Source organism: Chaetodon auriga, chromosome 23 (genome assembly GCF_051107435.1).
Source record: "Chaetodon auriga isolate fChaAug3 chromosome 23, fChaAug3.hap1, whole genome shotgun sequence".
NCBI lineage: Eukaryota > Metazoa > Chordata > Actinopteri > Chaetodontiformes > Chaetodontidae > Chaetodon > Chaetodon auriga.
Window position 1 is genome coordinate 9,569,952 of NC_135096.1, and position 23,343 is coordinate 9,593,294.

At 43.0% G+C, this 23,343-nt stretch overlaps 2 protein-coding genes across 4 annotated transcripts in view; one reads left to right on the top strand and one right to left on the bottom strand.

Annotated features, from left to right (window-relative positions):
* LOC143315930 (metalloreductase STEAP3-like) overlaps window positions 1–23,343 on the bottom strand; it is a 64,405-nt gene that overhangs the window by 18,517 nt on the left and 22,545 nt on the right. For 2 of the 3 annotated variants that reach the window (XM_076723509.1, XM_076723512.1), the window contains exons 1-2: window positions 7,752–7,769; window positions 3,907–3,979 (exon numbers count right to left, since the gene is read on the bottom strand). The gene's annotated coding sequence lies outside the window, so the exon portion shown is untranslated. Of the gene's footprint in view, window positions 1–3,906; window positions 3,980–7,751; window positions 7,770–23,343 lie in introns of those variants that run through there. The other variant, XM_076723508.1, reaches the window with a different exon arrangement.
* Window positions 8,003–13,600, top strand: LOC143316210 (homeobox protein engrailed-1-B-like). Its single transcript, XM_076724001.1, has 2 exons — window positions 8,003–8,831; window positions 11,731–13,600. The coding sequence occupies exons 1-2, from the start codon at window positions 8,291–8,293 to the stop codon at window positions 12,048–12,050; spliced, it is 861 nt and encodes a 286-aa protein (XP_076580116.1). The 5' UTR covers window positions 8,003–8,290; the 3' UTR covers window positions 12,051–13,600.

The window sequence follows — 23,343 nt, forward strand, 5'->3', positions numbered from 1 at the left end:
ATGGATGAGATAAGTGGGACGAGGCCTCTCACACACTCGCGCACACACACACACACACACACACACACACACACACACACACATTGCGTTCAGGGGAATTCAACTTGACAGGCAGCCAAGCAACAGGCGTCGTATTGAAGTGGTGACAGCGTGTTACCAGGCGCTCCGGCTGCCGAGCTCCGCCAGGTTTCATGTGTGTGTGTTTTTCCATGCCGCCGTCATAACTGTAAGCGAGGAATGTGTGAGTAAAGGGTCTCCTGTAGTAATTAACCACCCTGCTGCCCAAACGTGGGTCTCCAGCAGCAGAGCAGTCCGCCTCAGCTGATTCCAGGAAGCGTCTGGGAGCCAAATCGACGTGAGAAATTGCAGCCGACAAGCTCTCTGCACAGGCAGCCAATCATCCAGACATTTTTAAAACCTCTCCTCATTCTTTCACTCAGCTGATTTTCTCCCCGCGATGACTGATCAGCGTTCATGCCTGAGATGCAAATGCCAGCCTGGCATGAGCGAAATGTAAAAGAGGGACATCTGAAGGGGCCCGCAGAGAGGGTGAAAGCCGAGAGTTTTCGTTGTAATTGACTTCAAAACACCTTCTGCTTATCTTCCTCTGCTGTGCTCACGCAGGCGGGAGAGGAGAGCGTCCTCACTGGGAAACTGAAGGAAGGTTAAACTGAAGAGCCGGTGCATCAGACACATGACCGAGTTCAATGGAGCAATGCATGTCTGACTGCCTGGCAGATGAGCCTTTATTTGATCATTGTATAAGAAACAGACTGAGTTTTTAGGGACTGTGTGGAGAACAGAGAACAGGGAGGATAATCCAGGAATATAACACATCATAACACTGACAGGCGGCCATTGTGCATGAGTACTTTCAACACTTCACATACATGTAGCACATAAAACTTCAGAAATGAATGAAAATCACTTCATGTTTTGATAGCTATTCAACTTTTACAGGTACGGCTGATGATTTTTCATTCTGACAGGTCCAGACGGTCAGTAATTTATACTGTCTGACCCAGAGGTCTCCAACGAGAACCTAAACAATCCACAGCAAGCAGCACAAACACAACCGACGCTGACACAAACGTTGCTTCGGTGGAATTTCTTCTCAGTATTACGACTCGTGTGCCGGATAATGATTCAGCCAAATGCTGACTCACTTCATCTGTCAGTCTGCACTTTGGAAATTACATATCATTTGTGGTTTAATCGGCCAAACAAGGCGGAGAGAGGGGAAACAGAGAGAGGAGAGTGAAAGAGAAGGGAGCAGAAAACGGTGAAGCAAATAAAAGGAAGCAAAAACAGACAAATGAAAGCACTCCTTGGAGGTTTCAGCTCAGGGTTAAGCATATTTGGCAAATAATATAATGTTGTGGTTGCTTCTGCAAAGACAGGACGCTTCCAGGTCCATCTGTCAAGTGCGGCGCATGACATTGTGAACGTTTCCGCGCGTGTTTATCCATCCTTGTGACTGGCTTATTGTACAGTATGTCAGCGGCAGAGATTGTATCAGTGTCTTCAGAGTCATTAAAATGCACTGAAGTGTCACTCCTGGATATCCAGACTCCCACAGCTTATTGTTGTTGCTGAAACACTTGAAAGGACATGAACCTTAAAGTGGCAGTGGCAGTTCGGAGAGGGTGATTTTCATTGATTTAAAGCTGCGTCATGAGAGCTGTGCGATGAATGCATCAATTTTAAACACCGATAAATCGTTTAAACCATCATCTATTCAGGAAAAAACCCACAGCGACTGGATGTTTGCTGGTGTTTTTTTGTCCTCTGTGAGATTTAGTTTGATGTGTCTCTAAATTTTAATGGACGTTTTGGGAAGTGAGAGAGTTAGATGAGAGGATCTCTCATATCTGTATGCTAAAGATGAAGCTACAGCCAGGAAAGGATTAGCTTAGCATAAACATCAGAAGGTGAGAGAAAACCAGCACCTCTAAAGCTCACCAGTGAACAGGTTTTATCCTTTAACGGTGAACCAAAGTTAAGACCAAGTCTAAATCTAATCTTCAAACAACTTCAAATTGAATTACACTAAATCCAGTCTTTAATCTCGACCATTACACTTTGATCCTTGCGAGGATATTTGAGCTTATTCAAGTCAGAAATGTGAGATCTTCCACACATGCACGCGGATGATTCACAGACAGGCAGGAAAATGGCGAAGCTGTCAGAAACACTTCGCTGTCTTGTTCTCAGGGCTGGGTGATAATGAGAGGCTACAAGAGAGTACGCAGAGATCAATCTCACTCACACACACACACACACACACTCCTTCCCTCATCCTGTCAGCCATCATCCACCTCTCCCTCCTCCTGCCTCCTCCACCTCCCTCTTTCTCTCACACGTTTTTATTGTCATTATTTATGTTCGTCTTCCTCCATCAGCCGGTCGTGACAGACAGCTTTAGAGCCTTTAAAAATAGGCCCATCATCCACCTCTTCCACAAGCTTATTTTTATCTTATTTTAACTTATTTTTAAAATACTTTATTTTTTCTTTATAATGTTTCTCCAGAGCCAAATTTTTGCTTTTTGCAAGATTTTTAATTGCAAAAATAACTATATTTCAATTAGCCTCACATGCAATTATGTGTTTTTCGCAAACGTTAGCATGCCGACACCTCAAACAAGGATGGTGATCAACATGCAATGCAAACATACTATGCTAAATATCTCAAAATCAGCGGGTTAGCATGCAGCTCAAAGCATATGTGTGTGGTCTCAAGACATCACTGCAGGCTCATTGCTTACTTTTAATATGCGCAGTGTTCAGGCTCTCACTTGAAACGCTGTCACTTTGAGATGTTCATTTCCTCTTGCTTGAGTTTACACATTTTAACCGCCACATCATTCAGCTTTACTATTGCTTTATTATCATTTCCCTCAGATTACTGTGTTAAAGGGCTGTCATCTGTCTGCTTTCAAATCTGATAAGGACTTATCTGAGATATCATTAATTTATCACTGCGTCTCTTAGGGAGGTTTTCGCAATCCTGTGTCATGCAATCTGTCATTTCTGAGTGAAGGTTAAGGAAATAAGTCATTGGAACAGGCGGCTTATATTGTAACAAAGCCAATGAGCACTATATCTTTCATCTCTCCTCTGGCTGATGACAGTGACAGGCCGAGGATGCCAGATGAGAGGGACGATCCTCAGAGAGTCGACTGAAAGGTTAGAGTGGCCCCAAGCAGCATGGCTGATGAGGACACACACACACGTGCCGAAGACGCCTTCAGTCACGCTTACACACGCTGCACAGGCCCATTAAACAGTCCGTAAAAACCCACATTATGCTCTCAGGATGGATGTTATGATGGAACACGAGCAGAGACGTTGGTCAGCTTTGCAGGTATTTGATCAGAAACCAGTTTGAATTCTCAGTTATGAAGAAGTTATTACAATTTCTCCACCATTCAACAGCTGTCAAAATACTTTACTAAAAAAACAAAACAATTTCAACCTGCTGGTGGCGCTAGAGTACACAATCAGCATGACACAACATTTTTTGAGCATCTATGCAGTAGAAGACATCGCTATCTTTAGAGTCAGGCCGCTAGCATGGCTGAAAGCACATCAGTGTTTCTGCTTTGTCGCAAAGGCATGAAGCAACACTCCTAATTCTGCAAACACAAGCCCAGCAAAGTGTTTGCATCGATTTCATTTGCCAATTACTCAATGGGGCCCATTTATCATCACCTTAAGCTTTCACAAACTTATCAGCAAGATGTAATAAGACCAAGGAGCAGTCTGTCTCCCTCTTCTCATTAGGACTCTGAAGAGATCCCCCCGAAGCTTAATTATTTATCTGCATTAATATCCCTTCAATTATTAATGATAGGTGAGTAGGTGTGTGTGTGTGTGAGCGGGCCAAAGATCAGCCCTCCTTTACCTCAGCCTCCCTCCTGATTAATGGATGAGGGAGAGGAGCCCTTCATGTATTATTACTGCAGAGAGCATGGACCCTGGAGAGACAGACAGACAGACAGACAGAGGGAGAGAGGGCGGAAACTCGGTGAATGATAATCATTGTTTAGTGCAAACATGTCCATTGCTGGCATTTCAATATTTGAAGCAGCCTGTACGGCAGAAAGATATCACAAATCCATCCCTGTTTGTGATATCTTCTTAATGACATTTGTCTGGCGCCACCGCAGATCTGCTGAGATTTGACACCTGTGGCACAAACAGTGGAAAACGGTACATTTGTCTCGTGGTTTAGTCTTGTGCTGCTGTTTATTGGTGTTTTTGCTGGCTGGTTTCAGGGGCTCGCCGCTGCAGTTGACAATATTTGACAAACCAACTTTAAGTATTTTTTCAGCTGTGGTTTTACTGGCTCTGTACGTAGGAAGAGAAATATTTTAAAGTAAGCCCATTCATCCTTTTTGTGTGCCACTAATATCCAATGATGAATGTTTCTTTTTACCTTCCAACCTGTGTGTTTCTTAAGGGTCAGAAAAGTTCCCTCAGTGTCGATTTTCAGCTGCTTTACTCTGACATCTAGTGGACAAACGCGGTATTGCAGGGAAGAATTTGTTCAATTGCTGAAGAGTTGATTTACACGGAAAACTCTGTCAGCTCCAGAAACAAATACTTAAAAAATCATATAATTGTAAAAAGCTAACATCCATATATTGTATTTGGATGTTTGTATGAAAAGCAGCAGACAGAAATGCATTGCACTGTGTGATTGGGGAAACTAATTACTGTACTGTATATACAGTATAGCTGCTACATTATTTTTCTTTTTTTTTGTCTGTTTCTATTTTATTTGATGGAATTTTATCATTTGTTTGGCTCTTTTATTATGCTTTTAAATGTTGTTCTAATGTATGTCTTCAGCTGTGTTTGAAAGGCGCTGCACAGTGACACACAGGTCAAAAAAGATGTGACACTTACTCATCAGAGTCACTAGATGTCGCCAACGCCCCATACTTGCTATTGACTTTCTGGGTTTCCAGATGTGGATCCTTAATCCCAGATGTTCACACACTGTTTCGTGCCAAGAACATGTTATAAAAGACGTTATCTACATTTAGCACCTGATTTAAGTTAATCAAATAAGAAAATCCTTTGCACTGGTGTGTAGGTGAGGATCACAGCTCTGATCAGTGAACTTTCATACACATATAAAAACCATTAAAACACTCGTGCAGAACCCTGCACAGCCTCCTGAGACGTAAACACTGTGAGTGGTAACACCTCGGACTGCTGAGCGAGCTAAAACTGACAGACGGAGACTGCACGTTGTTGCTGTTTGGGCTGAAGCGGCGTAAATGAATGCGCCTGCACTTCCCATCGTCCTCCACTAGGTGGCAGCACGAGCACGCGGCTGCGGCACTCAGAGACAGACTCCATCCAAACCTCCACAACTCTGCCCCGCGTGGCATCTGAACCCTGAACCGATGTTAATCCATCTGACATCGCGAAGGGGAGATTTGGGGTTTTATGTTCGCGCAAACAAACCACATTTATCTGAAGAAAAGACAAGCACACAGCGTTCAGAGAGGAGGCACGAGCCGACGGGTGAAGAGAGGTGTGAGAAAGAGCTGCAGAGCTGAATTTTCTCTGCTGGGGAGATGACCACAGTGTTGATTATAAAAACCTTTTGTGGTGTAGTAAGACAATAGAATCCGCTTTGATTATTTATCCTCTACATTTGATTAAATAGCCTATTTTCTCACGGACCAAATTTAGATCCAATTATTTTAAGTAGTTTTTTTTTTTTCTTTGTTTTTGCTTTTTGTAAATCTGATACAAACAGTAAACATCGCCCTTAAGTCAATTTTTGGGACAGGTTTGATTCGTTGATTTTGCTGAGAGGTGGATTATTTTTTTTACATATCACATTTTCATTTGTACCCTTGTTACTGGCTTTTGGAGGAGCTAGAATTAATCTGTTTGATTTCTAATATTGAACTCAGTGCTATTCTTTTTCTTTATATAAAAAATAACGTTAAAAAAATGTATTATCTAATTTGTGTGTCTAGTACAGGAAAACAAACATTGAGGTAATTAGATGAATTAAAGATAACAGGAAGCGAATAGTTTGCTCTGTTACTCTGTGTCTGGCTCTTTCAAACACCTCATATAAATCTCGGGCTGTTCTTTAAGCAGGCCTGTAATGTGCCTGATACTCGGCCACAAAACAAACCAGGCTGAGGAACCAGATCTGAGGTGGAAAAGAGATGATCAATCAAACGCAGAGCAGTTTGCAAAGATAGTTTGCCTTCATTTCGCAGTCGGGGTGCATTGTTTCATCTCATCCTGCACACAGGCCGCAGATCATCAAGTGAAGCGCCTGAAACGCGCAGACATGATTTTCTTTTCTGTGCGTCTGCTGCAGCCTGCACACACTGTCAGGCCTTTACTTCAGACAGCTTCTCAACAAGAGGCTCATCATAAAGCGTGCACGTGCGTGTGTGTGCGCGCGCGCGTGTGTACCTGCCGCTGAAGCACCTCTAGTATATAGGCTACTCAATAAAACCGGGGCTGCGATCCGTCAGTGCATTTATCATCCTATTACGGCGACAAATCCGGCTCCCAATACATGAAAGGTAAAATGAATTACCAACGTTAAGCCGTCAATAAAGTCATTTCTGCAAATGGTGTCTCCGAGGGCCCCCGCTATTATTCAACAAGCTTTATCAGCACCTTGGAAATTACGCGGCTTGTAGCGCGGCCCCTGCTTCACTTTGATTAAGGGCCCTGCCAGGGACCGGTGACAGCGCTTTTGACTCGGGTTTTATTCAGCCTCGCTCCCCGTGATGAACACCGGGCTGATCAGGCAGAATGAAGACTAATTAAAAGCTATAAATTATCTTTTGCAGCCCCTCTCAAGGAGCCTCTCGTTGCGGCGATAAGAGCAGACTGAGTGCTCATTTACCCACAATGGCTCTGCGGCTAAACAGCATATTGATACTGTCCTAATTGGAATTTAATTAAGTAGCCATGGCTTCCCTCTCCAGCCCGTGGGATAAAGATTTCACTGCGGCGGTGTTAAACATCAACACGTCCCCACTTCCCTGCTGTTGCTTTTATGATTATTAATATTATTATTTCAAATGGCCAATTAGAGCCTGGTGGCAATTTTATTCTCATTGTGGAGATTTTACAAAACCACTGCGCATCATCGAGACACACTGCTGCTCTCTGGACCCCATTGTGTTTCTAAAAACTTCAATCATTAAAGGAGCCACAGAAAGACAAGAGAAAGTCAAAGAAAACGGAAAAGAAAATGCCAATGACGCTGGAAATGAATACATAGATATATTTAGGGACGTTTAGTTGTAAAAATGACTGACTTGTGATAAGGAGCGTCCAGTCTATTATGTTCCCAGTTCTTTCTCAAAAATAGCAATTTCATCCACACACGACCTTAATTTTTAGACATATTTAGGCTAATGAGGCTAATTGTCTTTTCTGTGTGAGCAGTCGAATATCTAAAAGGAAATTCAAAGCCAATTCGAGGCTTGTGAAAGAATTTTTTGCCTTATGTAAAAGAGCCAAAACACCTGCCTGGTAATGAGCTTGTAGGCGGTGAGTTATCGCACACAAAAATCTCAAATTCTCATAAATTAATTTGATTGTTTTTTTGTTTTTGTTTTTTTTAAATAAATGAATCTCCATTTAGCATGTAGCCTAAGTGAATAACAGTCCATAAAACCATAAATGTGATTTAATAAAGCGTATTTAAATGAAAAAAACGTACTTTCTGTCGCTCTGTGTAACACTTACAATGGTGGCTGTCCCGCTGTTGTTTTTGTTTTGCTGTGTACATGTGTACGCACGTGCGCCTCAGCAAATATCGATCGAACTACGCGCGGACGGTGCGCGCGCGTGCTTGCTCCTGGCGCATCACGGGCCCTTATTGGACGTCGTCAATCGTGACAGGGACGATCTCCGCACCGGATTGGCTCACCGCACGTGTGTACGCGCACACGTGCTTCCGGCTGGGTGTAAGAGAAAGAAAAAAAAACACACGGGGGGAGATAACGGTTTTAGGAGAGTTTAGGAAGAGCGAAACACAGATATTATGCTGCGCCGGGGAGAGAGGCAGGGACACCGCTTATAACGTGGAGCTGTTCGCTATGCCAGGGCTATTAGGAGACGTAGGTGATTTTAAAAATTAACACAGGTATTTATTCGTTTTATTCTTGCGAAGCGGCTTGTTTTTACATGCTGTCCGTCTAAATTGGATACCGAAGGGGGGCGGGAGAGCGAGCAACAAGTGGAGTTTGGCGCGGAGAGGCCAAAATTTCTCACCGTCACCAGCTATGGAAGAGCAAAAGGAGCCCAACAGCAGCCGGGACTCGACCGAGGAGGAGAGCATGTCCCTTTCGCCAAACCTCCCATCCCCTCCCATGATTTTACCCCACCAGGCCGCTCAGCAGGCCCACAGAACCACGAACTTTTTCATAGACAACATCCTCCGGCCGGACTTCGGCTGCAGAAAGGAGCCGAGCTACCGCGACCGGAGCCAGACGCCGGGCAGAGAAAACGTGAACCCGCTGGGAGCGAGGCCGCCGCACGCCGGCAGCCTCTGCCTGGACTCAAACTGCAGCAGCGACAGCGCCTCGTCGTCGCCCTCCTCCGCGTCGTCCTCGTCCACGTCCTCCTCGCCTTCGTCCAAGCAGAACTCGTCGAAACAGGGCGAAGCGGCGAGCAACGGGACTGGCAGATACGCAGACAGCCCCTCGTCAATTATGGTTATGAGCGGCAGCAATGGAGGATCCCCGTCCAGCGGAAAGGAAGCCCAGCCGCTGTTGTGGCCCGCTTGGGTTTACTGTACACGGTACTCGGATCGGCCCTCATCTGGTAAGGCGCTAGTAGTCCCCGAATTACACCGCCTGGGGTGTTTAGGCACCGGGGAACTTTTTCTTCCGTTGACTCCTCTGTCCTCCAGCATATACCTGCTTTAAAAATCTGTGTCCACCTGTTATTGGTAGGAGGCGATTCAACGTTGGCGTATTTTTAATATTGAATTGTTCTGCAGCGTGGCTTTAATTCAGCCAATCAAAGCCGACGATTTTGTAAAAAATAGAGTCAGTTTGAAATAAAATATTAAACAGCCATTAAGAAAATAAACATGATTATAGATATGAATGTAGAGCGTGCAGGGGAAGCATAAGGTCACTGAAGTAAACACACACAGATGGCAACACAAAAGTGCATTATGGGCTATGGAGTCACATAATTGTAACAGTGCATTTATAATTGGTTTGCGCAAAATTCGGCATATTTCTTTTTGCAATTCAGTGCAATTTCATCACTTAATGCGCCAGAGTTTTCCTGAATAAATGTAAAATTGTGTCTCCATGTCTTGGGCAAATTTAGTTTGTTTTCGTTGGGTGAGAGCAGCAAGATTTCTTCTGCAGTTTCTCTCTTCATCAGCATATGTTTACAAAAATATAATGAAAGGTGATAATTGTGGAAAATGGAGCTGAATTAGTATCAGACTACAAAATTTGGGTTTGGCGTCCACGGAAGAAAAGCATTTCATGGCCGCAGTGCTGCAGTGTTTCACACGTTTGGTACAAAAATATCACGCATGTACGGAACATTAAAACGCAATTCGATTACACAAATATATTAATATGACTTTTAAAAGGCTATAAAACAACGTCACACCAACACACCCAGCAGCCTGTAATATCTGGCATTTCAAAATAAAAGAGAATATTATTCCAGGTTTGATTTTCTCCCCATTTGACCCAAATAATTTACACCAAAGTCTTATTTTCAGATGCAGTGTTTAGTACGTTTTCTCAATTAGTAACTTGAGTGTTGTGACTTTACAGTGATTTAAAAAATATAATAAATAATGGGGATGTGCTGATGGGTCAAAAAATAAATAAATCACAAGCACACCAAAAACATGGGACAATATTAGAGAATGTCTTCATTTAGAGAGGTTTTATCATTGTTTGTTTGTTTTGCATGTATTCACTCCACATCCTGCTGCCTTCGACCCTGAATGCTTTTGTGACTGTCAGCTCATGTTGGTCCAGAGTGTGATTCATTCAGTGTTTGGTGACACAGTTGGAGGGCGTAAAAGGATGCATCAGCGTGTAGTTTACATCTGAAAGAGGACATAACGTGTTCTCATAATCATAGAAAAAAAAAGTACTGACCACACAATAAAAGTCTCAGGCCTCACCGTTAGTATAATTTTACACAATATGTACTAATCTAAACCTGAACCTGAACAATAATATATATTATAGGCTACATTAAGGTTGCTTGAAAATGTGTGTGTGTGTGTGTGTGTGTGTGTGTGTGTGTTAATCACTACATGGTCCATGATGGTTTTAATGGGTTTGTACTTTTCATGGTCATGATGGCGTTACAGTGATGATGGATTTACTTTTGAGTTTATATTCTTTTCTTGTCGTGTTTATGGGTTTTCTTGGCCTGCACGCCATCAGGGTGGATTATTCTGCTTCCTTGCAGCCTCCCTTTAATTGCGTGGTCGCCATTGTATAAAATGAACAGTCATCTTATGTCAGTCGTGTCTGACTGCACAATGCGTTGACTACAGCGTGCTAAAATCCCCTCACAATGCAGGCAGTGAGTCTAACTACAGGCTATGTAATGACAGTGTGCGCTCCAGTGCCGCTCGACCTGTGCGACCAAGTCACCGTATAGCATTTTTGTTACTTGAGCCGTATTTGACGCACGCATCTCGGCCAGATGTGCCCTCACGTCAACGCGGCGCTGCAGCCACGTTTAGATGATGAAGTAATCTCGGCGCGGGTGGATTCCATGAATTTTGCTGCAGGAGTTGGGAGTTTTGCAGAAAGAAATCCGCGTTGATGTGGAGCTGTGGAGCCTGCAGTGGGACTCTTGTCAAAAGCAGCTTCTTTGATATGAACCGTGGCAGCGGGTTGCTGCCTGTTCTGGCGCGGGAACAAGCCAAATGTGACGGGCCTGTATGAGAGGCCTGCTAGGATCTAATCCACCACATCTCCAGATCAGACGTCTGCACTGTTTCCCTCCGCAACAAAACCAGACTATTCATTTTACAAACTCATTGTAAGCGTGTGCAGGAAGTTTCTGACCTATGGAGTGATTCTGTCTTCTTCTGAATGCATTAAAGTAAAGCCATGAACACACATCTGTGCCCCGAGGAGGCCAGATATTATAATATTAATTAATAAGCATGCGTTAATGTAAGGCTTTGCAACACGAACAGCGGTGCAGTGAGTGGCGGAGGAAAAAGTCAATATTTTATTATTGTTATTGATTAAAAAGAGGGGGAAAATACTGTCATCCACCCTTGATTTGTCGTTGCTATTCACACACGACCAAGCCACTGCCCTGAGTCAGCAGCAGGCAGGAGTGTATTCCGACTGTGGTATTTAGTTGTGTTGTAACACTGACTAAACGCTGGTTTTAGGACCAATGGCAGCCCGTGGCTCTGCTGTAACCTGAGCCCAAACTGAACTGGAGTGAAGCAAGCCGCACTCGTCCCAGGATGGCGGTGAAATCATTCTAAAAAAAAAAATCCATTCAGAACAGTATTCAGAGTGCTTTACGCACCGAGCAGCTCAGAAGCCGCTTTGGTGACCTACATTTGATCATATTGACAGATCATAAGGCGCAATCATCACTCATCAGAGGGACGCTTAGTCGATACAAGCAGGAGATTTGATGGTTGTGCTCGTGGTGCAGCTGTAGAATAAATCTTTTATTCCCACTGTTGTTTCTACACCAGGCCCGAGGACACGGAAACTGAAAAAGAAGAAGAGCAGCAAGGAGGACAAGCGGCCCAGGACAGCGTTCACGGCCGAGCAGCTGCAGAGACTGAAAAACGAGTTCCAGGCCAACCGCTACATAACGGAGCAGCGGAGACAGTCTCTGGCCCAGGAACTGAACCTGAACGAGTCCCAAATTAAAATCTGGTTCCAGAATAAGAGGGCCAAGATTAAAAAGGCCACCGGCTACAAGAACGGCCTGGCCCTGCAGCTCATGGCTCAAGGACTGTACAACCACTCGACGACCACCGTGCAGGAGGACAAGGAGGAGAGCGAGTGAGGGGCCCGGACTTTTCCCTGCCGAGGGCCGCATCCTGACTCTTTTGGCTTTTGGAGATAATAAAAAAAAAAAAAAGAACTGGAAGTGGTGGGAACGCTATTTAAAAACACAGATTTCTGTTTACGGTAACAGTATATGGACATAATTCTATAAATGAACGATCGTTATTAAAGTTTATATAGCCACACAGTTACCATGTTGTATACAGTATATTTAATTTCAGGCTCATCTCTCATCCGGGTCTTTTCAGCCTGTTCTCTTTGTTTTTAGGATGTCTAATTGGCTCAGTAGGTTTTTGTGCCCCCCCCCCCCCTCATAGTTGCGCCACATTTTCCTTCAACACATCAGCCCGAAAACTCAAACAAGCCAAAGATTTTAATATGCTCACGTGTAGTCTGAAATAAAGGAAGAGAACGGTAGATGGATGGCCTACACTTTTCTTTCTTTCATTCGTTTCCACTGATGATGCGGGAGAAAAGCGCAGAACCGATAAAAAAAAATTAAAGCTTGTTATTCAGTATACATACCCTGATTGAAATTTATAAGGAGAAAATTATGTTAAAATGAAACTGTTATTAATATTATTTCCTCACGTAAAGCAAACAACGAGCAGGGCTTTAACTGGCCCTCCCAACATTCTTATAAAATGCCCACATGAACATAAAATAAAGCTGTAAAAGAACTGGGGGCAGATCATTTAAAGGAGCAAACCGCAAATTAATAACAGGCTTTTAAATTCGGTCTGACTGCATAGCTGTATGGACGTGGATTATTTAAAATATTGTGTATTTTTATTTTTATTTTTTTACATTTAAGAGAGGTGATTGGGCAGAGGCTAAAATATGAAAATACAGCACGCATGCACACACACACACGTCCCATGTCACAGTTCATCTTTCACGATACGACACTCCTTGTTTCTCCATAATGGATAACATTTCATCTATTAATCTATTCTGGGCCTTTACAAGATTTAACATCTCTGCTACACTTTCACTCAGAGAGACTCTTGCTGGAGCTTTAATGAAATGAATCCATTTCTGTCAGTGGACAATGTCTGTGGGACGCCCTGATGTGACCTCAGGTTCAGGTTTGATAGAGCCTGGCTGTGAACTCTGTGACATGGCGTGTGTGTGTGTGTGTGTGTGTGTGTGTGTGTGTGTGTGTGTCTGAAGGTCAGCGAGGGCAAACAAAGGGTCTCTGCAAAAAAAAAAAAAAAGAAAAGTCTGATTTTGTGAAAGTTGTTTGCACTGTTTAACTGTTATTATGCCAACAAGAGATGGGAGGTTTTTGATGTTTCAAGGGGACACTGGAGGGGAAAACAGACTAAATTCAGATACAAACACTAATAATCTGAGTTGTCCCATCATCTCATCTGTGGCAGAAGAGATAAATATGTATATCTTGGAAGTCTCAAACTGGTTAGGGCGAGGTCTTTTAAAGGGGAAAAAAGCTGGGTGATTACTTCTTACTACTCAAAGTATTTCAAATAAATTATTTCTTCTATTTGCTTTTATGGAAATATCCTCAGCAATGTGTTTATATAAGTCAAAAAAAAAAAAAAAAGATCCAAGTTCAGGCGTATTTTTTCTTCCCTTTTTTTCCTGATTCAGTTTTCATTTAGTTGACACTGACTGTGACCAGTATCCAGTGGGTGTAATCCTGCTATTTTCAGCCAAGTATGGGGTCCCAGCCCATCCTCCTGTTGCAAAAAAGCCTTTTCTAGCAAGTCATCTTGTGTAAACTGAGGCTTAAACTTCATATGCAAACGGCCCGTGAGCTCAAAATTTCTTTTTAAAGCTTCCACTATTTGTGCCGAATAATTTGCCACGATAATATAATCCACGTTTTCTTCCTAACACACAGAAATGCGCAGGAGGAGAGAGCTCACCTTGATTTGATTGTATATTTCATGAAAAAGCGCATGATCTAAGGGGGCCGTTTGGAGTGACGCACGGTAAAGCAGCCACACAGAGCGCGTGGTTCATATCATTTCTGTTTGTTAGCTCGCTTACATACAACTGATCGCGGATCGGATTATTTAATTAAGAGCTAACAAGCCTGCAGAGGTCTGCAGCGGAGGAGTTCACGGCCTCCGCGTTTCAGGCTTTTTAATTATTTCAAATGCTGCTGCTGCGTTTGCGTTCAGCTCTGCCTATAGAGCAGAGATTTAATAAGCGCGCAGCACAGCGTGCTCATAATTGATTTCAATAATGACGAGCAGGGATTCGCCGTTAGCTTATAGGCAGGTTATTCGGCAGGTCTCGGGTTTCATTAAGGTTTCATCATTAAAGTTTGGCCTTATTTATTTAATTAGCCTCTTCATGAAGATACACAGAGAAGGCTGGGTCTGTGTGCAGCGCTTTTTAATGGGTGCATTGAATTGCACTGTTAAGAAAAAGGCTGAAATCATAAAGAGTGAGCAAAACGGACTTAAAATTGGCCCCAAATACAAATTTACCCACAATATGGCCATTTCTATTAAATAAGAAAGTTCAGATCTAAAGTCTGGATTCTTGTTTTTTTTTATCTTGAACTGCAGCAGTTTGGTACCAAGCTTTGGTTCAGGTGAACTGTCTGCAGCTATCAGGCCTCCCTGCAGCACCTCCACAGCAGCAGAAACCTCCAGGGGTCTTTGAAGGGGTTTCCTGGGGGTCCATAGCAATAATGGGAATAATTTAATGTAAGAATTCACTGAAATTTATGATTGAATATTCATAGAACTTGATTCTAGTGTGACAAAGGAAAAAAAAAATCTAATTTAATCTAAACATGATCACATGGGTCTTTGTGGATCTGATGTGCGTCTGTCTGGTTATGCCACAGAAAGCAATAGTTTTAAAAAAAGTACATCAGCTTCATTTTTAATGCACTGTCCCGTCTTTGGGAATTAAATAACAGGTTGACATTATGTCCAGAAAACACACACAACTAATGTATTTTTAAATCCAGTCTCTTTGCCATCTGGCCTGCATGTGTGAGCAGAGGTGAAGAGGCTGCCGGGCTCTTCACGGTCAGCTAACCCTACAGCTCTAATATTATAATGATAGTTTCATTCCCTGCTGTGAATGCGGAAGAGGATCCTGTGACAATGTATTTAAAATTCATACAATTATGAAACAGCGAGAGGATTTCTCTCTGCCCCCTCCCACCTTGTCATTTAGGAAGCTGAGGGTTTATCTGTAAAACAAAGAAAAGCCAGGGATCGTTTGCATAGTTAGCATAGTCTGCCTCGCAGGCACAATATGGATTTAATTTATATGCAAATGAAAGCAATAAAAGGAGAATACACACTGGAAATCTCTGCCGTTTAAAGGGGAGAGAGTTGGATTCAGAGCAGGTAGCACCCATGCACAAAACGAAGCATAATCAGCATCAAGCCAGAACAATGTTATATAATATCCAGGAGCTGCAGCAGAGATTGCATTGCTGTGTGATCCATGCACCACCGCAAACCCCCTCAAGTTAGGTCCAATTAAATAAGATTTTTATTATTAGGGGAGATTCATGAGGCACCAAACACAGCAAACAAAAGTCACACACACACACACACACACACACACAATATAAAGCACTGTAAGCGATTAAACTACCCAACAGCATATAAAGAACTTATTAGCAGCTGCAACATTAAAATGCTGCCATGAAAACCGTAATACAATATAGTAGAAAATAATTGAACATTTTTCCAAGGGTCCTTCTGCATAATACGACACTTCTCCGACAACATTTCTGGACTTTCACTGGATTAATATTCGGACTGAAGGACTTCCACTTGCCTACATTGTGGTTTTTCAACTTTGAGTCAAGATCTGTGCCCTTGGTTAAATAAATCGAAGGACACTGGTGACCTTAAGTTATATCAGAGGTAAATCGTAATCCCACAACACAAGACATTTCTCGAGCGTCCACTGACTTTAAAAGTTAAATTATATCAATATTATATTGTATATTGCAGCTAAACGCAAAGTTTTCAAACCCTCTGCTGTGTGCAGTTTAACCTACACTAAACTTGCACATTGCATGTTTTTTTTTTCCCAGCTGTAACAAGATATATGGGAGCAAACAGGACACATAGAGGGGTCCCCTTCAGAAACATGCAGGCTAACCACCTGTCATTCAGACAAAAAGGGGGGCTGACATCACCAGTCCATGCAAATTAAGTGTTAAGAGTGTTGTTTATTTTGTGTGATACACACTGCTGTAAAATACATGTCAACAAGGAAGCAAAAGCTTCTCTCAGATAAACAATTACAGCTACAGAGACAAAGACACACACACACACACACACACACACACACACACACTCACACTATGAAATGCACCCATGCAGAGACATACAAGCATGTGCAAAAAGGCAGGAAAAGAGAGCCCGGGCTTACACACAGACCCATTTAAAAGAGCTTCTTAGATCACTACGCTGTGACGGTGGCGGTGCTAAGAAGAGAAGTTTCAAGTAATTCCGTCCCAGCTGCTGCCTCCATAATGAGAGCAGAGAGGAGGGGAGGGAGACAAAGAGAGAGGTCCTTCATGTCTCTTCTTCAGCTTTTTTTTCCTAAATTTCTGCAGATGCCCAGTTGGTCCCACATCAGATTGCTCTTTGAATTTAGACTGCATGCAAAATTGCACAATTTGCCACAGTGTGCACAAAGTAAGCGTGCTGCAAGAAGATTAGCCATTCTTATTTATTTTCCTCCTGGACTAACATCTAGAAAATTGTGGGTGACATTATGCTGCTCATCCAGCTGTATGACGCAGCACAGTGTTCATTTGTTTCATTACGTGTGTGTGTCAGGTGGGGTCTTTGGCAACTTGTAAACAACTTTTTAAAATATTTTTTTCTATCCATTTTCCACTGTGCTTGATTGTGGACAGAGGGAGTATGCACACACACAAGAAAGTAAAAGCTGCATTTTTTTAATTCATCGAAGACCTAAAAACTAAAAATATCGACTGTAAAAATATGAGACAGCAAAGAACAGCCTACTGCTCGCAGAGGCAGAGAGTCACAGACAGAAATGTTGTCCTGCCCAATTATTTTACCAAAAAGGAAAAAAATTAAATGAATTACCAACATGTCAGTTCAGCAAAATGCACGTTTATATTACAGATAACACCTTGGCAAATTTAGCTTTAGCTTCGGCTAAGTCTAGCCATGGCTAATATGGAGCCCCTATGTGGTCAATATTAAAAATGAAATAATTCTGAAATAATTCACGTGAAATTGTTAAACAGAGTCAGCTAATTAATTCAGAGTTATATCTACTGCATTTTGATTTGCATTTCTCTGAGGAATCTCTGCACTGCGTTTATTTAAAGCAGCTGACTGGGAATTACTCTGACATTGTGGTTGCTCTGGCTAGCAGGAGCTAACCGGCTAATTGTCAGGAGGCACGTGATTGGCTGGAGGGTGAGTGTGCGGTGACTCCATCGCTGTCATAAGAATGACACGATGTGAGAAACTTGACATGAAATAAAAGTGTTATCAGGGAGAATGCCAACGTGAAATGAAAACAGACTTCAAAAAAAGAGAATTTTGAAAAAAAAATGTCTACAATGCAATAGAAATTAGTTTTAATAATAATTATTTAACAAGTTGTTAAATATTTTGCCTATATATTTGACACAATTTACTCATATGATTATTTCTTTTTTATATCTTTTTTATTGAGTTCATATTGCACATTTCGAGGTTCCTTAAACTCACCAGCCGGCTCAACGTTATACAGCTCTCTGTCTTTAGCTGTGTGTTTGTTTCTCTGTGCAGAATGAAAGACAATGACAACAGCTGATTCTTTCAAGAGGTGCGTTAAAATACAATTCCATCTCTAATCTGGACGAAGAAGAGGCAGTTTTGCTCTTCACGCTGCTCAAATATTTTTGTTTTGTCCGTGAACCGATGAGGGGTCAAGTCCCCTTTGCACTTGACTTGGAATAACATTTGCAGTGTGTGTGTGTGTGTGTGTGTGTGTGTGTGTGTGTGTGTGTGTGTGTGTGTGTGAGGACAGCATGCATGTCAGACCAATCAGCTTTCAAAACACTCTCAGAACGGCTTTCAAACCATTTAACCCTGTTTATTTCAGGAGTACACGTATACCAAGATGGCTTCTCACCATGGGCAAGTTTACTCAGGACTTATTGAGGGCTGTCAACTGGACAGTCTCAGATCAACACACACACACACACACACACACACACACACACACACACACACACACAAGACAAAGGTGGCATTGAAAGAGAACCTCCCACAATGCAGCTGAGCGTCCAGGGGACTCTCTGCTCCAACAGCCGTGATCTCACCGAGCTAAATCCAGATTACATGGAGGATATACACAGCGCCACTTGTTTACTCTGCCCGCTGGGGGGTGATTTGGGTGGGGTGGGGTGTGGAGGTAGTGGAGGGGGCATCACTAACACACTGTATATAAAGCAAGCGGACTTGCTTGGTCCAAACATCAAAAGAGGTTTCTCAACATCTTGTTTTTGTTGGAGAAATCAATTATGTAAAAAAACACAAATGAATACGAAGATGCTTCCTTGCATCATAAAGTCAAGCACCAATCCAAAACAACATCCACTCAGAGGCTGGTTTCTTTCTCTCTAAAAACTGCAATTTCTCAGTGAAGTCTTGTGGTGTTTTTCGTGTAAGTTTTCAGGCTTGAATGACACCAATCAAAAGTTCAAATCTGTCATATCGGGTTGAAAAGGAGATCTGTTTGGCTCCTGTGAACTCAATCTTCCTCAAGCACCGCTGTATGTTTTTTTTTTTAAAGGACGATCCAAAACGTAAGGATATAATTTTCCAATATATAGCGTGCTACTGAGAAGGCGGCGCAGCTAAGGACAGTTATTCCGCTGTAATTAAAAAGGAAGCGTCAGGAAATGACAGTGCATCTCCAGCCACAGCTATGTGGCAGACAACACTTCAATTCAGGCGGCCGGCGAGTGTTTTTTAATCTGCTTCATCTGCGTCAAAAGAAGTCATCACATGCGGCGCATTAATCAGAGCGAGACTGCAAAACAACAAATTGGTGCAGAAATACGAGGAAAATGTCCGCGACATGAGAACTGTGCTTAAAAAAGAGGGGCTTGTTCCAAAATAATGTAATGTAGTATTTATATGTAATATGTAAATGTAGTAATGTGTGTGCCAGTTTGTGATAGAAGTGTGTACAAACTCACACACACACACAGATTGAGAACAAAGGCAAGGACACCTGGGATTCCCTTGTTGTATGGGTGGTCACATGCACCTCTGGCTCTTCTTCATGCCTTCTACATGTGGAAGCACTTTGTCTTCCCACTGCCTCTCTCGCTCTGTCTGTCTCTCTCTCTCTTTTACTCTGTGTGTGTGTGTGTGTGTGTGTGTGTGTGTGTGTGAACCACTTCACTTGAGGAAACCAAAGCTGTGAGAAGAAGCTGGTCCTCGTCGAGGGTAGTGATTTAGCTCACTCCCATCCACTGCCCCCCTTGAGAGGTATTACGCTTCAAAAAAGGGATTTTCGGTTCAGGCTACGCACATTTCTTGGGAGATTGTCATGTTGGTCAGCTCAGCTGTTAAGTGATGAGAACACAGACACCACAACCATCCGAGTGCCCCCAGTAGATCACTGCTAACGCTCCAGCATGGAGCACTGTGATGAGTGACTTTAGTGTTTGCTGTTTTAGAGTGCGGTGGGGTTTTTTTTTTTTTTTTTTTACTTTTTGGAGATTTCTTTGCAATAGACTTTTAAAAATGAAACAATGGCTGACTGATCTTATGGCTTTGTTGTCCATCTGGTTGGCTACCCTCTCACCCTCCTCTCACACTTCAAAAGCAGACGCGCTTGTGGAGATCTCCCTCTCCTCCTTCCCGGCTCCGTCTTTCATCGGGGCGGCCCGGAGGTGATGCGGGGAAGCGATTAGTCATATTCAATTTACATACGGCTGTCACGGGCTCCACCAGGCTGAGCACTGATGTCATCCGTGCGTGGGGCCCTCTGCGGCCACCCGGCGTATGGGAAGACTTCTCCCTGTCAGAGGAGAGAAAACCTTCGCCCTGATGGGAGCGCTATCACTGTTCAAGTGCTTTGATGAATGTGGGGCGGCACTTTGGTGTGCAAGTGTGCATGTATGTGTTTGTGTCAGCGGAGAAACCTGTGCATACGCTTACACTGTAGTTGTGTGCCTGTGTGTGTGTGTGTTGGTGTTGGCACGCTTAAAATTTGAACTAAAATCACTTTCTGTTAAGAAATCAGCATATAAATTAGTGTTTGTTTTGAGTAAGTGCATTTATTTGGTCAAATTATTTGGTCAAAATTGCCGTTTCTTTGCAGTAATAATGCTCTCTATATTAGCGTTCTGCAGGGGGGGTCAAGTTCTGAGGTCGGACCACCCAACACTTTGACTGTCTTGTTTTTTCGCCATAGCTACAGCTGCATCCATGAAGAGACAGCTAACGCCTGGTTAACACTTCTCCATTCAATAATGCAGGGTGAATATAACTCTGAGTGACTCAGCAAGCGTTAACACGTTCTCATCTCAGCCCATCAAACACTGACGCCGCTTTGTTGCGTTCTTCGGCGTCTCACACAGATGCACAAGGTACCCTTTAGCATCTGGGTGTGATGCGCTAAACCTTCCTGCCAAGTCGGCCTACGATGTCGGGTGGAGCGGTTCCTATATGCGCCTCATATGGATGAGTTTTACACTGGAGCTAGCTGAAAGCCTGGTGGGAATGAGACCGGGCTTGTTGAAATAACAGGAACAAAAAACTACGCTGGAGCAGCAGCTAGCTTCCATTCTCCGAGTGGAACGTTACACTCATCTGGCGAGAGCTTTTGTCTACAAATTGGAATTGCAATGGTCCCGATCAGCAGCTAAGGGCGCACGAGAGCGCGACATCACAAGTGTTCTTTTCTAAGTGACATGGAGGTGCGAGTTAGCCTAGCTTGCTAGCTTCCATTTTCAAGAGAAATACACATGTAACAGCATAATGGGTCCTGCCAAATTTAGGATGTTGGGCTGTGCTGTACGACATGTTCCAGTCCATGTTCCTGTCATGCAACAATTTTTTTTTCTTTTTTTTAAAAGTGTGCTAAACAGCTGTCATATTAGCAGCATCAGTTTATATTTGCTTTTGTAACTACACACAGTGTTATTAATCATTAAGGTTTTATGTCAAAAATACGCAGTTTTGGTTTAACAGGTTTTGTCTCTGCTTGCTTGACACACAGACACACACACACATGCATGCATGCACACACACGGCGGTGGGAGGGAGGGTGGTCGAACGCTTTAGCTCTTCCTTACAGAAATATTAGCTCAAATATGACGCTGAACTCCTTAAGGGGTCAAGAGCCGGCAGTCCATTTTGCAGTCTGCTGCTCCCAGAAAACCGTGGAGCTCGAGCAGTTTATAGTGAAGAGCCCCTGGCAGACATCCAGAGGAGGAAGTCTAAGTTATTTATGAAGCCTCGCTTGACAAAAGACAGTAAAGCTTCCCATATTCACTTAGTCTGGCTGCTCCACCTATGACAGCGAATCCAATTTGCTGCCGTCAAGAGCAATTAAGTTTGTGGACAATTGATGATTTTAAGTGCAAGCTAACCTGACCACACTTTGAATGCGGGTTAATGGTTCAAACAAACACAACAGATATGATCATTCCTACTCCATTTTAGCTAACATATTTACATGCACACAGGCACTCATTACCATATGCACGCGCTCACATGAAGGCCACAAGTTCAGGTTACCAGCGAGACTCATCTCTGGATCTGGGCAGCAGAAAGCGACACCGTGAATAACTGTTTTAACACACAGCCGGCACAATGTGTGGTCCGCAACATGCAATCTGAAGCATAACTCTGTGTCTGTCTGTCTGTCTGTCTGTCTGGGTGTGTGTGTTTGACGTCAGTCTCTCGATGCGCATGTGTTTCATCTTCATCTTCCTGTTTTGCTGTCATGTATGTGTGTGTTCCTCATCCATGCAATGATGGTCCTTTGCAGTTATTGTCTCATAGATGTGAGACACACACACACACATCGTGCAAATACGTTATCAAGTTATATTTATCTTGGCTTTTATGTGATTAATATGACCTGTTATATGTATGTAATACACATATGCATGTATATATGCATGGATAAATTAGTCATTAATTTTAATTAAATGATAAAACATTTGTATAATGACACATTAAATAAATAAGTAGAATGGAGGGTTTTAACAGTGTGGAAAATACAAGTCAGACGTGCTCATTGGGGCGTTGTTTTACTTTAAAAACTGTAAGCTGTGTATATAATGACAAGGGGGCCACATGAAAATAAAGTTGGTCTGAGCTGTTTATGATTAAAAAAGAGAAAACTACTAATAGGAAACTGCTTGCAAGAGATCATAATTTAAAAAAGGACGTTGGGTGTTCAGATAAGGGTGGTCCAGATGGAAATAAAGGGGAAAAAAAAGAGAAAGCTGTTGACAAAAATCTGAAAAGCTCTCATGGCCATTTTGCACGGACTTTCGAGACGGTCCCTAACTTCAGCTCATCAGTTCCCTGCCTGCTGTCAAGTCCCACACAGCGCTGGCTCCGATATCAGATCATGAGGTATAAATAACATGTTTTGGTCTGAGGACCATTTTTACAGGTGTTTTTTGTTGCGTGCCTTTGCCTTGTCCACCTCTTGCTGACAGGTGTGAGGCTGAACACCTGCATGTCGACTGTGACGAATCAAAGGGCCGAAAGTTCAGCCGTGCAATGCGGAAGACGTGTTTATGTGAAACATGTCCCTGTGAACACAACGTCCAAGTTACAGAGCAGAAAAAAAGCTCAAATTTAAACTTTCCACATTTTTTGGGGGGTCGCTCACCAAACATAAAGTCGACGAAGGAGCTCTGTTTTAAACATCAACCAAATTTATTTTCCTTTCGCCTGCTTCTGTGTATTGAACTCAGTATTCCAGATATCATCGGGAGCAGATGGCCGCGAGGCAAAAACAAACATCAGAGAAGAGCAGGAAGGAGTGAAAGGGAGAGAAGAGAGGAGCATGAGGGAGCCCAGGTCCTGCATTTCCCGTCAAAATGCAGAGATGAACCGCAGATGTTTGTCGACAGAAGATGAGCTGTCTCCAACAGCTGGTTGGGGATCAGATTTGTGTCAGTGCGTGAATGACCTCCTGCAACGCTATAATATGCTGGAAACCAGACGCACCCAGACAAAAATTACACTTCAGAAGAAGAAGAAAAGCGCGATTTAAAAAAACAAGGGAAACGGTTTTCTTTTAGGTTCAAACTGGAACCCAAAACATCTGCT